The sequence below is a fragment of the Mobula birostris genome, chromosome 4 (assembly GCF_030028105.1).
Source record: "Mobula birostris isolate sMobBir1 chromosome 4, sMobBir1.hap1, whole genome shotgun sequence".
NCBI classification, from domain to species: Eukaryota; Metazoa; Chordata; class Chondrichthyes; order Myliobatiformes; family Myliobatidae; genus Mobula; species Mobula birostris.
This window is the reverse complement of record NC_092373.1, coordinates 155,850,775-155,868,741: the sequence shown is the minus strand read 5'-3', so window position 1 is coordinate 155,868,741 and position 17,967 is coordinate 155,850,775. Positions and strand designations below refer to the sequence as shown.

Genomic DNA, 17,967 nt, shown 5'->3' with positions numbered 1-17,967 from the left:
GTGCTCAGTGTAATGGTGTTGGAGATGCTGCTTCCAATCCAGACAGACTGAGGTCTCCCAGTCAGGAAGTCTAGGATCCAGTTAATAATTTATCATTATTAAGATATTGTGCTATGAGTTTGCTCTTGTTCACACGGTGTAATTATGAAGTGGTGCGCGTGTATATTAACTTGGTTAACATCAATCATGAGTATAATCAGCAGTATTAGTATGTTTAAATGCACAATGAATCTTTATTGAATTTAATACATACTATATGCCCTGTCCATAAGCAACTTCACCCTTTAAGAAAGATTCATGGAAAAACTGCTTGCAGACTGGAGATGCTTTTTCTAAAGGATCTCTCAACATGTTTCAAGTGTTGTGTTGAACACGACACCAAGTAAAAGACCGTAAAGCCATCAATACACTGAGTGCAACAGTGAGCAGAACACTATCAGCACTTCATTCAGTGCCAGCACCTTGGGCTACTACTGGCTCCAGCACAGCCACAACGGAGCATGGCGAGGAGCCAGCTCAGCGGCCATCAGATATAGCTACTTCCTCTTGCACAGAGCTTTGAGGAAAAGGCTACCAAGGCTAATATAATCGTCCTGCAAAATATGTCCAGCCATCATTGACCCAGAAGGATATCCTGAGCAAAAAAATAAAGGTTTATGTGATATCAGATGATCAGAGCAATGTATCTTTGGCAAAACCAACATTCTTTGACATAATCAGTATAAAAAAGTTATGTTTCCCCAAACATTCTAAAGACATTCCATTTCATTTATTACTTCATTTACTATCAAAGAATGTATAAATTATACAACCTAGGGAATTGCTTGCTCACAGGTAGCTACAAAGCAAGAAACCTGAAAGAACCCAATTAAAGAAAAAAAATAAAAATAAGAAAGAAAAAACCAACAGTCGATGTGCAAAAGGAAGAAAAAAGTACAAATCATACAAACAGTTGAAGTGATCAGCAGCATTCTGAGCCACAAATGAGTCTTCAGGTTCAACCCCACAGCAGTCTGGAGTACGACAAAAGCCTCACTTATCATTTCATCGTATTAGTGGGCATGTTGCATGGCAGCCGGGGCAGTCTTCATAGCCTCAGTGCCATGGAGATGACCATCACAGAGAATGAGCCAAATCAACACTCATTCTGACAGACATCCTGTCGTTTCAGTCCATCTGAGCTGGAGTTAAAATTGACCCAACAGCTGAACAGCGGAAGCCTCCGGAGTCTTGGAGAAAGGTGGGAAGATCACAGAGAGAGAGCAAAATTAGCACTTACCTCCATTCTGGGCTGGCATTTAAATTGTCCAAACAATGTAGCTATCATACCTTGCACTAGGACTCAGGCGCTAGGCCGAGACCATGCAGCCCAGTGACTCGCTCTGGGCCCAGATTCCGTCACCCAGCCTGAAGCCGCTCTCAAGCTTTTCAGATCAGCTCATGCCCAGAGTGATCCAACCTCACACCTTGGCCAGTTGAATAAACATCGGAAATTCTCTGCTCGAGCCCCGACTTCTCACAGTACCCAGAGGAATCCAACCTCGCAACCCGACCAGGTGAACAGGCATTGGAACAGCATCTGCAACGATTCTGCAGCATACCATGTTGGCTCATCCCCCAAACTCACCTCACTATCACCCGCCCCTTTGCTGTTTGTGGCAATAATTGAACATAATTTACAACAGGAAAGATATATTTAGTTATGTTCATAATCTATTTCCTATCTTTTTGACTACCAGAAGTTGTCACACACGTTCGGTAGTGCCACCTTAACTGGAAGTTGCTGGAAAAAATGCCAGTGGATTTGTCGTGGAGTCAATCGTGCGACCATAATGCCTACAATAGGGATGTAGTTCCAACTCCTGAAGCTGTACACAGTCAGTCACACCTTAAGGACATTGCCAACAAGATTCCCCCACTTGACTGTTCTGCTGACATTCTATTGTTGCTTGACAGAGACACCATCCCTGCAAACTGTCAGCACATTTAAGACTAATGTCCTGGAGAATGGGCACCCAAGTCATTTCAGAACTTGTGAGATTAGAATCTGCACGAAAGAGAAGGTTGTAGGTAAGCAAACCTAGCACCCTTAATTCTGCTCAACAGGATTTAGGCAAGCTGGTCTTTTGTCACTTGGAAGACAATTATAAGCTGGCATCTTCCATCAAAGATGAGGTCTTCAAATAGTGAACAAAGAGTTTAGCAAAGACAAGTCAAACAGTTGGGTAGATCCCCTTCCTTTCTGCTCTCCATGACAAAACTCCTACCAAACAACAGAGAGCTGTCCCTTAGTGGACTTGTGTCCCTCAGTCGCACATTGAGAAGGAAACCGTAAATGAAAGATCACTACCCGAGTTTATGGAGAGAGGCTTCAGCAACATGATGAGTTACTGCCTCCACCTGATCCCAGCAAATGAAGCTGGTATTTGCCCAACTTCGGTGTTTACCACCCGCAGAAACCTGAACAAATATGAATTGTCTTTGATTCAAGTGCAGATTTCAAAGGTGTATCACTGAACAATGTGCTCTTGCAGAGTCCAGACCTCAACAATGGTCTGCTTGGGGCCTTTACGTACTTCAGAACTGAGCCCATCTTCTTGATGGCAGACATTGAACAAACATTCCACAGCTTACTAGTGAGAGAGGATCATCGAGACTACCTCAGATTCATGTAGTTTTATGACCACCAACGGGACAACGAGATTCTGGAGTACCGCATGACAGTTCACGTATTTGGTAACAGTATTTGGCAACCTACAGAGGACAGTTATCAAGGGAGAGAAGGAATTCAGAGGGACATAAAAAGGCATTTCTATGTTGATAATGATCTTAATTCATTTCATCATGCCAAAGAAGCAATCAGTGCAGTAAAAGCAACGTAAGATATGTTGACGCAACCAAATCTCAGAGTGTACAATATTACATCCAATAATACTGACGTCATGCAATGTTTCCCATCGAGAGATCTGACCAAAGGTTTACAGAATCTTGATCCTGGACAGGACTTCCCTCATTTGCAACACTGTCCAAGCCTTGGTTGGGACCTGGTTAATGACATCCTTATATTCCAAGTAACGAATACTGAAAGACCCTTTATGCATCATGCCATGCTATCAACTATGAGCAGCCTATCTGACCCTCTTGGATCTGCTGCTTCAGTCAGTGTCCAGGGATGTTTCACGTTGAGAGCGTTGACCTTAGACACTTGTGGATGGGACGTCCCACTCCCTAAAGAGAAACATGAGCAGTGTAGCATTGTTGCTCTTCCCTTCAAGATCTTAAAGGTTTAAATATTCAAAGAACCCACACAACAATTCTGCTGTCTACAGCTCAAATGAAAGAGGCCTGCATCTTCTGTGATGCATCAGCTACAGCTATTGCTTCTGCTACGTACCTGATGGTCGCAGATGCTGCTGGATATAATGAGGTTCAACTCATCCTGGGCAAGGCAAAGCTTGCTCCCAGACTTGACTTGACCATACTGAGTGCTGCTTTGCCAGCAGTCGAGATGGCAGAGATGATAACCGAAGAGATGGACATAGAACTAGATGAAATCAAGTTCTTTATCAACATAAAGGTTATACTAGGTTATATATTAAATGAAACAAGGAGCTTCTATGTTTACATTCATAATAGGCTCCAAACCATCAGGTAATCAACCCAGAAGAACCAATGGAACTACATTCCTACTGATCAAAGCTCAGCTGATCATGATCATGCCACAGGAGGGCTCCACGCTACTCAGCTCACCCTCTCCTCATGGTTGATCACCTCTAGTTGATCTGCACCAGGAACATCATCAAGGCTGGTATTTTTGACATGAGAATGGTTAAAGACAGTGCAGTAAGATTGTTCCAAGACCAGTCTCTGAGACTATCCTTATTTTACCAAAGACTTTATGAAGTGATCATTTGACTTTTAGTTTCAATTGTTAAAGTTTGACATCCTGTGGATGCCAGGCAGAGATGTTCTGGCTTCTAGAGATGCAGTTCATTTTGTATGTAGTTCGCTTTGAATGAGCATAATTTCTTATACGTAAGCTATTTTTTTGATAATTTCCTGCACAGGTTTATTTGGATTCAATTTGAAGCACGTGGTGGAAAGATATCCACTTCCATCTTCTGTCTATTTGTTCTTGAAACAGCAATATCTGTGAGTCTTAAGCTTTGGTATTGGTAAACATACAGTAGATATATTTTGAAGGAAGCATCATGTTTATCATTTTTCATTATTAAGATATTGTTGCACCACACCCTTACTCCTGGATTGTGGATGCTAACACCGATTACCTTGGTTAACACCAATTATAATTGGCTGTACTAGTATACTCAGATGTGTGACAATTCTGTATTGAACTTAACTTTTTGGCAGTTTCACAAGCAAGATCTCACTAAAAGCCCTGAGAGAAGCTTCCATCCCATTTGATGTGTGAGAAGCTGCTTAACTCAGTGGTCCCCAACCACCAGGCCGCGGACCAGTACCGGGCTGCAAAGCATGTGCTACCAGGCTGCGAGGAAACGAAATGATTTGGCAATATGAAATGATATGAGTCAGCTGCACCTTTCCTCATTCCCTGTCATGCACTGTTGAACTTGAAATCAGACCAAATAACATATAAAACCTAAAATAACACTAAAATATAGTAAAAACAGGAATGATGTAAATACACAGACTATATAAAGTAGAAATAATGTATGTACAGTGTAGTTTCACTGAACAGAATCGGGAAGATTAAGCCAAACCTGATTTGTGGGAAAAAAAATCAGCACATACACGCATGCGCATATCACGTATGTGCACACAGGTGCCTGCGCAAGGCTTCATGGTCAAGGTAGTCTTTCTAGGGGTAAACACAAGTGTCCTGTATTTGACTGCTACTTTAGTCCCTTAATTGGGAGTGAGAAAGTTGGCAACTCTACTTGAAGAACCGCACCCCCCCCGGTCAGTCAGTCCACAAGAATATTGTCAATATTAAACCGGTCCGCAGTGCAAAAAAGATTGGGGACCCCTGGCTTAACTCACTGCATAGAGCAGAAGAGTATGCACTACAAAAGCCATAGAGTATGAATTAAAAAGGGCTGGCTCCATGGCCAATCTTGAGACAAGTTTGGGTAAAACAATATACATGTAAACTTTGCACTTCTTAAGAATTTATTCTAAACTTAGCCATAGAACAAGCGAACAACTAGTCTGAAGAAATCACACTACATAAGAAGTCAACATAATTTCACTGAACTAAACCTATACTTGAAATCAACTGAGTTTTCCAAACAAAAATAGTACTGAGAAAGTGTACATATTAAAATGTTGTTTGCATTCCTAAACCCAATTTGTGAATTATTTCTTTACGTTACATTCTTAAATCATTGCATTTAATTTCCGACTGTGAACTAAATAGGAAGGTTTAAGACAGCAACTTGCCACTGTTTTCCCAAAGGCCACCAGTGATAAATGCTGATCTTGCTAATGACATTCCAAGAATTAGTTTAGAAAACATTAATGTACTTACTGCCAGATTGAATACTTCTGAAGCCTTAAGAATTTCTGTTCTTCAATCTCTGAATGAAGCTGATTTGATAATTCCTCCCTAACCTTTTCCAGAGATTCATTAGCATCATGATTTTCCTTCTCCTCTTGTTTCATTTGCTTTTCATGCAGAACATTTGTTTCCTTGTCCTGATTGTCAGCCATTTGTTTTAAGTAGTCATTTGAGACTCCAAGTTTGAGCAATTCCTGGACAAGTTCAGAGTAAATTTTTTTAATCCTCAGTAAAGCATCTTTGGTAAGTTGTTCCCTGAGCATTTCCAGTTGGTCGAATGCATCTTTGTCCAATTTCTCCACCAATTCTCCTAATTCTGTGGCTTGTTTCTTTAATAGTTCATGCCAATCCATGAGATATTTGTTATAACAGGGTCTTTTTTCACCAGAGATAGCGAGAAGAGATGCTAGCTCCTTTCCTCGATGTTCATGTTCACCAATCTAACAATACAAAGAATTACAAGGAAAGTAACTCTTAAATACCATGCCTTTTCTCTGGAGCACAGAATAATATAACAAAAATCAGGCATAATCCCATGATCAAATGCAATAAAATGCACAATACATTAGTGCACATTTGTCGAATTTCACTTCCAAAACTTGGACCTAATGAAGACAAAGAAAAGGATTTTTAAAGTGGAATACACAAAGAAATTTCTATTAAATTGTGCATTGATCACAAGCAATGAGGGGGGACTTTCTGTATGCAATTGTATAAACATGATCTTTGAGTACAGCTACAGCTCATTATGAAAATATGTAGCTCTATGGGATGTGGATTTTTCTATCTTATAGGCTTGCTCTCATTTATAAGACGTTATGACAGATTGAAGAAACAGAGCAGTGAAAATTATAATAATAATGACAAAATACATCCATAAATTTTGCAGTATTCAGAATTGGACCTGCTTTCAATGTACAGTACTGTATTTTAGAAACAACTGCTGCATAAGATAGTTACAACACTGCCACCAACTGGTTCTGGCCTTTGCAACTCATTTATACAATCCTATGTTTCAACAATATTATTTTATTTTATTTTCTTTCATTGCATACCCCCAACACCTAACATGATGATTATTTACTATACTATCGTTCCATTTGTAAAAACTACCTCAGATGCGTGTTAAATCCTATAGATTACATTGGAACAAGATATCCCTCTCAATTCGATGACTCAACTGTTGGTTAATTGTAAATATAATTGCCACTGCTCTGGATCAGAACCGAGTTGTAACCTTCCTCAGAAAACTAGTCCATTTTGATCCATTTGAAAACAGGCCAGGAATATCCAGCCATTTATTAAACAAGGAAAAAACAAAAGTAGTAGAAGTAGAAATAATTTATTTATCCCTTAGTGTCTTCAATATACAGTAAAATCACGTGTGATTTTTTTTATCTCAGCACCACTGCCTTTGATTCAATTAATATCTGAAAATCAATGGCTCTTTGTCTTGAATATACTTTATGTCTTAGCTTCCACAACCCTCTTGAATAGAGAATTCTGACAATTCACTGCATACCAAGTGAAGAAATTTAATCTTATCTTGGTTCTGAATGGATATCTTACTTTGCGAAATTATAACTCCTGGTTCAACATTCTTCAGCAAGAATAAACAACATTTTACATTTATCCTTCTAATGTTTCAATGATTTCAGATTTACAAGATGTTAAGAGACATAGATTAAGTGGCTCGCCAGAGGCTTTTTCCCAGGGCAAAAAAAGCTAACACTAGGGAGCATAATTTTAAGGTTATTGGGTGAAAGTGTAGGAGGGAAGTCAGAGGTAAGCTTTTTTTAAAAACACAGTGAGTGGTGGTAGTAAAGGCAGATACATTAAAGACATTGAAGAAATTCTGAGAAAATCATACGGATGATAGAAAAATGGAGGCCTATGTAAGAGGGAAGGATTAGGTTGATCATATTCATAGGTTAAAAGGTTGGCACAATATTGTGGGCTGAAGGGCCTGTACTGTGCTGTCGTGTTCTATGTTCTGAACTATGAAGAATATAAACACAATCTATCATCATATAATGTCCCATCCCTGAAATCGATCTGCATATCTTTGTTGCACTCCCTCTATCACAAGTATATACTTCTCAACAAAAGGAGACCAAACCTGAGCTAAGATTCACATGAAGTCCCACAAGGAACCTATAAGAGATAGTCAACCAGCTTGCTTCTTATTTAACCCAATTGTTCTGAGATTAATTCACATGTTCAGCTAAGATCAATTAAGAATAGACAGGGCAGAACATGATTCATCAGAGAACAGTACATATAAAAAATGAAAAGATAAATCAATCCACTAAATCTAGATGGATAACACTTTTGCCACATACTATATTAATAGCCTCTAGTGAATGGATGAAAAAGATACAAGGTAATTATTAGATTCAATGTCTTCCAAAGCTCGACAAATGTCACTTTTATACACACTTAGTGCAACAATGATTTCTCCTCAGCTTAATTCTTTCTGAATCCAGATAGCTATTTGTCAAAGAATATTCCTTAATCAGAGATGAAGGTGGAGGGGTCTTTGTAAAGTTCAAAGTTCAAAGTAAATTTATTATCAAAGTACATTAGATAGAGACAGAGACAGTGAGATCAAGAAAGGGGAGGGAGCTGTCAGAAATGGACCAGGTAAGTTTGAGGGCAGGGTGGAAGTTGGAGGCAATCGCTGTCTCTACCTCTGGAGACAGCTTATCTACTGAATTCTCTGGAACTTCTGCCATTTCCATTGGGATCCCACCACCAAGCACATCTTTCCCTCTCCTCCAATTTCCACAGGGATCACTCCCTACCTGACTCCCTTATCCATTGTCCCCTCCCCACTGATCTTCCTCATGGCACTTATCCTTATCCTTGCAAGCGGACCAAGTGCTACACCTGCCCCTACACCTCCTCCCTCACCACCATTCACAGTCCTAAACAGTCCTTCCAGGTGAGGCGACCTGTCACCTGTGAGTCTGTTGGGACCATATATTGTGTCCGGTGCTCCCTGTGTGGCCTCCTGCATATCAGTGATACCCAACGTAGATTAGGAGACCGCTTTGCCAGAAAAAGTGGGATCTCCCAGTGGCCACCCATTTTAATTCCACTTCCCATTCCGATATGTTAATCTGTGGTCTCTTCTACTGTCATGATGAGGCCACACTCAGCTTGGAGGAACACCTTATATTCCGTCTGGGTAGCCTCCAATCTGATGGCATTAACATCGGTTTCTTGAACTTCTTCTAATGCCCCCCTCTCCTTCATCATTCCCCATCCCCTTTTCCCCCCTCACATCTTCTTGCCTGCCCACCGACTCCCTCTGGTGCTTCTCCCCACTTTTCTTTCTTCCATGGCCCTCTGTCTTCACCTATCAGACTCCACCTTTTCCAGCTCTGTATCTCTTTCACCAATCAGCTTCCCAGCCCTTTACTTCATCCCTTCCCCACCTGGTCTCACCTATCAGCCTCGTGTTTCTCTCCCTCCCCTCCCTCTCACCTTTTAAATCTACTCATCATTTTTTCTCCAGTCCTGCTAAAGGGCCTTGGCCCAAAACATCAACTATACTCTTTTCTATAGATACTGCCTGGCCTGCCGAGTTCCTCTAGCACTTTGTTTGTGCTACTTGGATTTCCAGCATCTGCAGATTTTCTCTTGCTTATGACTGAAGGGCTGGATTACGTTCACCAGAATCCCCAGCAAGGGAGATAAGGTTGAGTACAGGGCTATGGTAGGAAACTTTGACACGTGGTGTGAGCAGAATTATCTGCAGCTTAATGTGAAAAAGACTAAGGAACTGGTGGTAGACCTGAGGAGAGCTAAGGTACCGGTGACCCCTGTTTCCATCCAGGGGGTCAGTGTGGACATGGTGGAGGATTACAAATACCTGGGGATACGAATTGACAATAAACTGGACTGGTCAAAGAACACTGAGGCTGTCTACAAGAAGGGTCGGAGCCTTCTCTATTTCCTGAGGAGACTGAGGTCCTTTAACATCTGCCGGACGATGCTGAGGATGTTCTACGAGTCTGTGGTGGCCAGTGCTATCATGTTTGCTGTTGTGTGCTGGGGCAGCAGGCTGAGGGTAGCAGACACCAACAGAATCAACAAACTCATTTGTAAGGCCAGTGATGTTGTGGGGATGGAAATGAACTCTCTGACGGTGGTGTCTGAAAAGAGGATGCTGTCTAAGTTGCATGCTATCTTGGTCAATGCCTCCCATCCACTACATAATGTACTGGGTGGGCACAGGAGTACATTCAGCCAGAGACTCATTCCTCCGAGATGCAGCACAGAGCGTCATAGGAAGTCATTCCTGCCTGTGGCCATCAAACTTTACAACTCCTCCCTTGGAGGGTCAGACACCCTGAGCCGATAGGCTGGTCCTGGACATTTCATAATTTACTGGCATAATTTACATATTACTATTTAACTATTTATGGTTCTATTACTATTTATTATTTATGGTGCAACTGTAACGAAAATCAGTTTCCCCCGGGATCAATAAAGTATTACTATGACTATGAAGAACAAAATCCTCCACCACTTAAAACAAGTTCAGGTTCAGCTACTTGATAACCACCATCTTTATTAAGGTTATTAGGAATGTATAATAAATGCCTTATTAGCAGGACCTGCAACTTTATGATCACATAAAGGTTTTGCTTACTCCATTATAATTCTGCCCCTTCTACCTCTACCACCTCTAATTTAGCCACTTCCTCTCCCAAGACCTGCTCATGTGAGACAACATTTCATCAACAACAATAAAGCAGTGTTTATTCTCCACAGAGATGCGAAGTCGGTAAACGCTGCAAGGATCCATCATCATTTGTCTGGTCACGAAGGTGTACTTTCCTGCTATAAGCTGATGTAGGAAATGTGCCCTTAAATTTCTTGGAACTGTTTTCAAGATTTGTTCCAGTAAAGCCCCATAACTTAACTGAATTGTTGTCTCAAAAAGTAGTTTAAAAAGAAGCAATTACTGAATTGAATGCTGAGAAGTGAAATAAACCACAAAATTTCCAGCCAGCACAGGGTTTCCACTAAACAAGCCAAGACCCTTCCAGGCCAAAAGCCAAAAATAATTTGCAGATACATTAAAAGTCTTTGTGTTTTTTAAGACTATTTACAAGGGCACAACCACAAAAAGTTCCTGGTTCTGTCTAGGAGCCTGTGTGAGATGGCATTTTTGTAAGATACAAGGTGTGATGCACGAACAGAAGAGATAGATGCAGCAGGAGACCATACAAACACTCAGATCTGCTTCACTATTCAATTAGATCACAGTTCATTTAAAAGAGGCATTAATTCCATACCAAGTCTCCTGAAATTCCTAATGAAATATAGCTGCTGCCGTGTCTTCTTTGTAATTGTTGAGCCCAGGATAGATCTTCAGAGATTCTGACACCCAGGATCCTGAAACAGCTCACCCTTTCCACAGCCGACCCCTCGATGAGCACTGGAGTGTGTTCCCTCGACTTTCCCTTCCTGGAGGCAACAATCAATTTCTTGGTCTTACTGATGTTGACTGCAAAGTTGTGTTGGGACATCACATAACCAGATGATCTAACTCACTCGTCTGCCACCTTGACACCATCTAAAATTCTGCCAACAATAGTTGTGCCGTCAGCAGATTTATAGAGGGCTTTGAGCTGTGCCTAGCACACAGTCATGGGTGCAGAGAGAGTAGAGCAGTGGGCTAAGTATGCATCCTTGAGATGCACTAGTGTTGACTGTCAGCGAGGAGGAGGTGTTATTTCCAATATGAACGGACTGTGATTTCCCAGTGTGGAGGTCAAGGATCTGGTTGCATTGGAGGCACTGTGGGCCAGGCTTTGGAGCTTGTTGATCAGAACTGAGGGTATGATTGTGTTGAATGCTGAGTTGTAATCAGCAGCCAGACTTGGGTATTAATATTGTCCAGGTGATCCGGGCTGAGTGGACAGCCAGTGAGATTGCATCTGCTGTAGATCTTTTGTGTTGATAGACAAATTGCAGTGGATCCAGGTCCTTGCTTAGGCAGGAGTTGATTCTAGCCATGACCAACCTCTCCAAGCAATTCATCACAGTGGATGTGAGTGCCACTGGGTGATAGTTGTTGAGGCAGCTCACCCTGCTCTTCCTGGGTTGAAGCAGGTGACTTGAAGCAGGTGGGAACCTCTGACTCCAGCAGCGAGAGACTGAAGACTGATTCCAGAGATGAGGGGGTTAGACTATGAGGAGAGATTGAGTCGCCTGGGACTGTACTCACGGGAATTCAGAAGAATGAGAGGAGATCTTATAGAAACATATAAAATTATGAAAGGGATAGATAAGAAAGAGGCAGGAAAGTTGTTTCCACTGGTAGGTGAGATTAAAACTAGGGGACATAGGCTCAAGATTCGACGGAGCTGAGGAGGAACTGTTTTTCCCAAAGAGTGGTGAATCTATGGAATTCTCTGCCCAATGAGGCAGTGGAGGCCATCTCAGTAAATATACTTAAGACAAGGTTGGATAGATTTTTGCATATTAGGGGAATTAAGGGTTATGGGGAAAAGGGAGGCAGGTGGAGATGAGTCCATGGTCAGATCAACCATGATCTTATTGAATGGTGGACGAGGCTCCACAGGCCAGATGGCCTACTCTTGCTCCTATTTCTTATGTTCTTATATCCTTGAACATTCCCACTAGTTGTTTGACACAGATCTTCAGAACCCTACCAGGTACAGCATCAAGATCTGTGGCTTTGCAAGGGTTCACCCTCTTAAATGATGTTCTGGTGTTAGCCTCCAAGACAATGATCACAGGGTCTGCTAAGTCCTTGTGACTGTTAACTGCTGCTGCTAAGTTAACAAATTTCATGTCACGTACTGGTGATAATAAACCTGATTCTGATTCTGATCAGATGATGCAGGGATTCGCACAGGTTTTATTCTCCATTTCAAAGTGTGCATTAAAGACTTTGAGCACATATCTGAATGAAGCATCACTGCCTTTGGAAGTATGGGCTGCAACCACTGCTCGAGGTGACTTGCATCTGATTCCATCTCTAACCTCAATTGGAATTGCTTTTCTGCTCTTAAAATAGTGTTTTGTAGGTCATACTTGGACATCTTGTATAGTTCTGGATCACTGGTCTTGAATGCCACAGATCTAGCCCTCAGCAGACAACGAGTCTCCTGCTTCACCCACAGCTTTTGGTTTTGGTATGTCCGGCATATTCTTAAAGGCACACACTCATCCACACTAGTCTTAATGAAGTCAATGACAACTGTGGCATTTTCATTCAGACTTGAAGATGAACACCTGAATACTGCCCAGTCGACTGACTCAAAACAGTGCTGTAAGTGCTGCTCCCCTCCCTTGACCATACCTTCTTGGTCCTCACCACTGGTGCTGCGGTCGCTAGACTCTGCCTATACACTATGAGCAGAAGTACAGCCAGGTGATTGGACTTTTCAAAGTGTGGCAAATTGTGGAGGTTGTTCAGAGGCTTCTTCAAGCTGGCCTGGTTGAAATCCCCCTCAATGACAGGGAAGGTATCAGGGTACGCTGCTTTGCTCCTGCTGATTATAGTACCCAACCTCTCCAGTGCCTGCCTGACATTGGCCTGAGGTGGAAGGTGAACTACTATCAGGAAGATGGCAGAAGACTCCCACAGCAGATAAAATGGGCAACATTTGTTCCAGGTCAGGTGAGCATGACTGAGCCAGAGCCACAAGGGCTCTGCACACAAGAACCGCACAAGGAAATAAATGGTGTGAATGTTAGATAGATAAGAAATCAACGGTCCATAGTATTGATCTAGACATTCAGAATCATAATCAAAAGGGTGAATTGAAATACAGTCATTCTCACCAGGTCACAAAGCACAGAAATTGGCCTTGACCCATCATATACATGCTGATCATCAACTATCAACCAGTAATAAAACCAGGTCTCGGTCCACAGCTACAACACCAAGGTATTTAAATTTTATCAGAGTACTTACCTCCACCACCCACTCCAATCATCCTCTGAGTGAAAAATGTTTTTTTTCTCAGATTCCCTCTAAACCTCTTACTCCTTCCCCAAAACTTCTGCTTCTACTTTTTTAAAATCTCCGTTACAAGGAACAATTTAACCACAGTCTCTATATCCTTCATTATTTTCTGCACCTCTGTTACGTCACTCTGTCTGCTCCAAGGAAAAGAAGCCCACTCTATCCAATCTTTCCTCACTACCAAAACATTCCAGACAACGGAGCATTCCTGGTAGAGCTCTTCCAGCCCCTCTAGTACAAAATTGATCTTTCTATAGTGTGGTGACCAGAACTGTAAGCAATACTCAATCTGTGACCTAAGGAATCTTTTATAAATTTGGACCATAACCTTCTTGCCCTTATATTCTATGGCTGGTTAACAGAGGTAAGTATTCTGCATGTCTTTTTACTACCTTATTTATCTATGGCATTGTATTTAGGGATCCTTGGACTTTTACAACAAAATCCCACTGTCCTCAATAGCCCACCATACATTGTGAATGTCCCCTTCTCAGTGGTCCTCCCAAAGTGAATCACCTTGCACTTATCAGTAATAACCTCCATCTGCCATTGCTCTACCCACCTTCCCAACAGAGTAGCTGAAGACTATACAGCTCACTATCAGTTCCCTTGGTTATTAACACAGAGCTTGCCACATGGTAAATTCATCAATGTCTGGAAATTGGACCATTTGTAAATGCACATAAAAGGCATACTGCATGATTTACCACTCAACTAATCATTTCTGGGCTGATCGACAACTATTTGGAAAGTGACCCGGGACCTTTGAGCCACTATTCATCCAACTGTGTATGATAGATATTGCCTGGCATCAGCTGTGCATCTATTAACCTCAAACGGAGCATAGCAATCTTCTGCAACAGCAAACAGAAATTAGATATCAAAGCTGTGACCTTCAGCCTGCATTTACAAGTCTCAAAAAATTCACCAAGCCCCAGAGTAAATCAGCAAAGAGGCATAAATAGAAGTGTTTCATCTTTATTGCCCTCCCTACTGCATGGTTAGCTTCAGTTGCCCAGCACTCTTTGAACAGTTTTGCCTGGTGTTCCTTTGCTACTTCAGGTTTTCTGCATGATGTGCATCAAAGGTAAAAGCAGCAGTCTTTGTCAGAATGGCAACGTTGAACCTCGAAGCAGTGCGTGACAACTAATGTCAAGGGCTCAGTTTGTGTTGATGATGTAAGTGTTTCACATGGTGAATGGCCAGACAGACTAAAGTCACCTATCATCTTGCGCCTGGACTCTATGGTTGTCGCTTCTGCAGCTGCTTCCTGGCTGCTGTCGAGGAAGGTCCTTCAGGCTCCAGTCACCATTACACGCATCGTACTGGCAGTAACGCAACAGCTGTCATCACCATGGGCAGCTCAGTCTGGAGCCACATGTGGCTCTTATTTATGAATCAGAGTGAAAAACTCCCTCAGAATTTTACTAACATGTTTATCCCAATCTCCCAAATGTTTGTGGGTTATCCAATTGGCACTTTATGCAGAACCTATTTAGTACACCAAAAGAGGCAAGTGTATTACCAGATTCTTCCTTTACAATAAATTAAACTCAAATTCCCTTTGTTACAGATATTCTGTTACATTCTGTTTGACTTAAATAGGATTAGTAACAGGAGTGGGGAAAGTTGTAATCCACTTACTTTTCTGACAATGTGCTTCCTTCTCTCACTGACCAGCTTGCTGTGCATTAGATTTTTCTCTTCATTCATGACTTCATCCAGCCTGAGCTTCACAACCAGAATTTCTTGGTGCACCATCTCCAACAGTGACTTCACTTGACCTTCTGTCAAATACCCAGCACTAAAATGAAAATAAAAATCAACTTACTTTGTTAGAAATTGTGTGAAATCATTTGGACTACAGTAAGGCATAGACTTTACCACAAGTTGAAACATTTACACATAGTGATATTTCTAAAAGACATATCCACTGGTTTGCAATATATCTCTTTCTCATATTTCTTTCTTTATTTACTGCTGCCTTCTGTACTCTTTTATATTTTGTTACAGTATTGAGAATAAGTTATAAAAAGAGTAATAGCACAAAAAACAACTTTAAGCAATTGCATCAAACTTTAGTAAAACTTCAACACCACCTTCAATGCATCAATAGAGTCCCAGGGTGACTTAGGGAAAGGGCTTTTGGAGTTAAAGACCTCCGAACTCTCTTGGATAGCAGCTATCCCTGCCCTCCTATATGCTTCGGAAGCCTGGACTACTTACAGCAAATATGCTTCCTGTGTGAGCAAGAGGCATGAGGAGACATAAGGTCCGGTCAGTCAGCGAGCCCGGAGTCTGATCATTGATTAGTTCCATCACTGATTAGTCCAGGGATTGGGGGGTGGGGGGGGGGGGTCAATACTAATGATTGACTGGAAGTCAAAGCCCGATGGGCAAAACCCGAAGAGTGGAGGCCCAGAAGCCTGTTCTAGAGTTGGAAGACTGCCCATGAGTGTGAGTGGGTGTGAGGGAGGGAGAGTGCAAGGGAGGGAAAAAGCCTGTTTTCCTGTTGTTGCTTTGTTGCTTGTTGGGTTCTGTTTTGTTGTATTCTGTGTTGTTCTACCAAGTTGGTCCGGAATGTGTGGTGACACATGCGGGCTGCCCCAGCATGTCCTTAGGTGTCTTGGTTGTTTACACAAATGACACATTTCACAGTATGTTTCCACGCACATGTGATAAGTAAAGCTGAATCTGAGTCTGAATCAAGGCACTGGAAAATACCAATATTAACTCTGCAAGATTCCAAAAATTTACTGAAAGGCTTATCAAGATTTGCGATACATATCACCAGACTCAAAGACCATTTCTATCTCACGTTAAAACATTATCTCCATCTCCCAATCTCCTCACGGCCCTTGCACTTTACCTGTCTCAATGCATTGTACCTTCTCTGCAACTGCAACACTTTATACTATATTCTATTTTTCTGTTTCAACCTCAATGTTTAACATATTTGGATGACACATAGCACAAAAGTTTTTTTTTTAAACACTGCATTACGGTACGTTACAGTAATAAACCATTACTAATTCCAAACCTAATGTTAGCTTCCGTTCCCAGGCCAAAATTCCCTGCACTGAGACCCCAATTAGACTTGGTCAAGGACCCACTGGTTTGCTTGCATGCTACCCAAAACCCTACACAGACATTCTATTCTTAGCTCTATTGTAAGGAGAGGTTACGAGGCAGACAGAGAAAAAAGATCCAACAATATGTTCCACATTTATATGAAGAATAAATAATGGTGGGTGGGGGAGGGAGGGGGATTGTTGCTCACTGCTGCTTATGTGTGGGAGGGGGGAGCTGGGGAGGACTTTGGGGTTCTCATGTTTAACTGTCGCTCATTCTTTGGGGCACTTCTCTGTTTTCGTGGATGTTTTGCGAAGAAAAAGCATTTCAGGATGTATACTGTATACATTTCTCTGACATTACATTTGACCTTTGAAGAAGTGCAACATCGCACTGACTCCTGGGATCCTGTGGCCTATGAGCACTCAAAGAGGAGCAGGGCCATCCTGGGTAGTATTGGAGCCTTGAGGTCATGTACTGACCTCAAGTCCTGTGTGAGGAATGGAAGATGTGAACTACCTCACAAACAACTCACCCACCTGTCCTGTTAATCACTTCCAGTGGAACAGCCTGCAGTTCCTTCACAGTCTCATCAGTCACCTCACAAACCACAAGACCAGCAAGGAAACAAAGCCTCCTCAATCCCAAGGCGCAATCAAAGGACAGACTATACTGCAGAACAAATATTTGGATGTTTAAATTATCCCATTGATGAAGGCAGATCAGTTCTCTCAGGGATTTGATGTCATAACAGGGCACAGTGAAATTAAAATAAATAAATAAATAGTAAGAGATTCAAATTAAATGAGACTCATTTGTTATAAAGCCAGTTCTCATATAATATGCATACACTAATTAAGAACTAATTGCATTTACGTGCCAGGCACATTACACACTTCCACCGGCTGGGGAAAAGGAATGTTGCCAAAGTCTAGAACTCTACTTTTATGTTTTGTTAAAGCTCCCCTCTGGACCAAAGTTATGTTGCACAATGTAGGTCTGATGTGACAGCGTTTGATGGCCACTGAGGATATAAAAAGTAAGAAAATAGGACCGTAACCTGGAAGCAAATATTCTCATCATGATGACCTCTTATTACAATAAATAGATACCCCATGCATCTTGTATGGCTTGTGTGTTACTAAAGCACACTATTTGCCCTTTCTAACTCCCAAATCCCTTCTAGGTTTATAACCCATGGGAACTGTGATGAATTCCACAATTCTGGGATCCTGTCCATCCACGGTTTCCTTCACAACCCCTCCATAGATAGCTAGGCCTTCAGCTGCCTTGGTTCTGACACAGAAAATCCTTTGTAAGATCTCTGTCTTTCTAATTTAAG

The 17,967-nt window shown here is 41.7% G+C and overlaps 1 protein-coding gene across 8 annotated transcripts in view; it reads right to left on the bottom strand.

Annotated features, from left to right (window-relative positions):
- LOC140196681 (limbin-like) overlaps window positions 1-17,967 on the bottom strand; it is a 239,638-nt gene that overhangs the window by 108,413 nt on the left and 113,258 nt on the right. For all 8 annotated transcript variants that reach the window (XR_011885776.1, XM_072256298.1, XM_072256292.1 and 5 more), the window contains exons 13-14: window positions 15,198-15,357; window positions 5,510-5,979 (exon numbers count right to left, since the gene is read on the bottom strand). Coding sequence is in view for 7 of the 8 variants with exons in the window: in XM_072256298.1 (XP_072112399.1) it covers window positions 5,510-5,979; window positions 15,198-15,357 (630 nt within the window). In the remaining variant the exon portion in view is untranslated. The remainder of the gene's footprint in view (window positions 1-5,509; window positions 5,980-15,197; window positions 15,358-17,967) is intronic.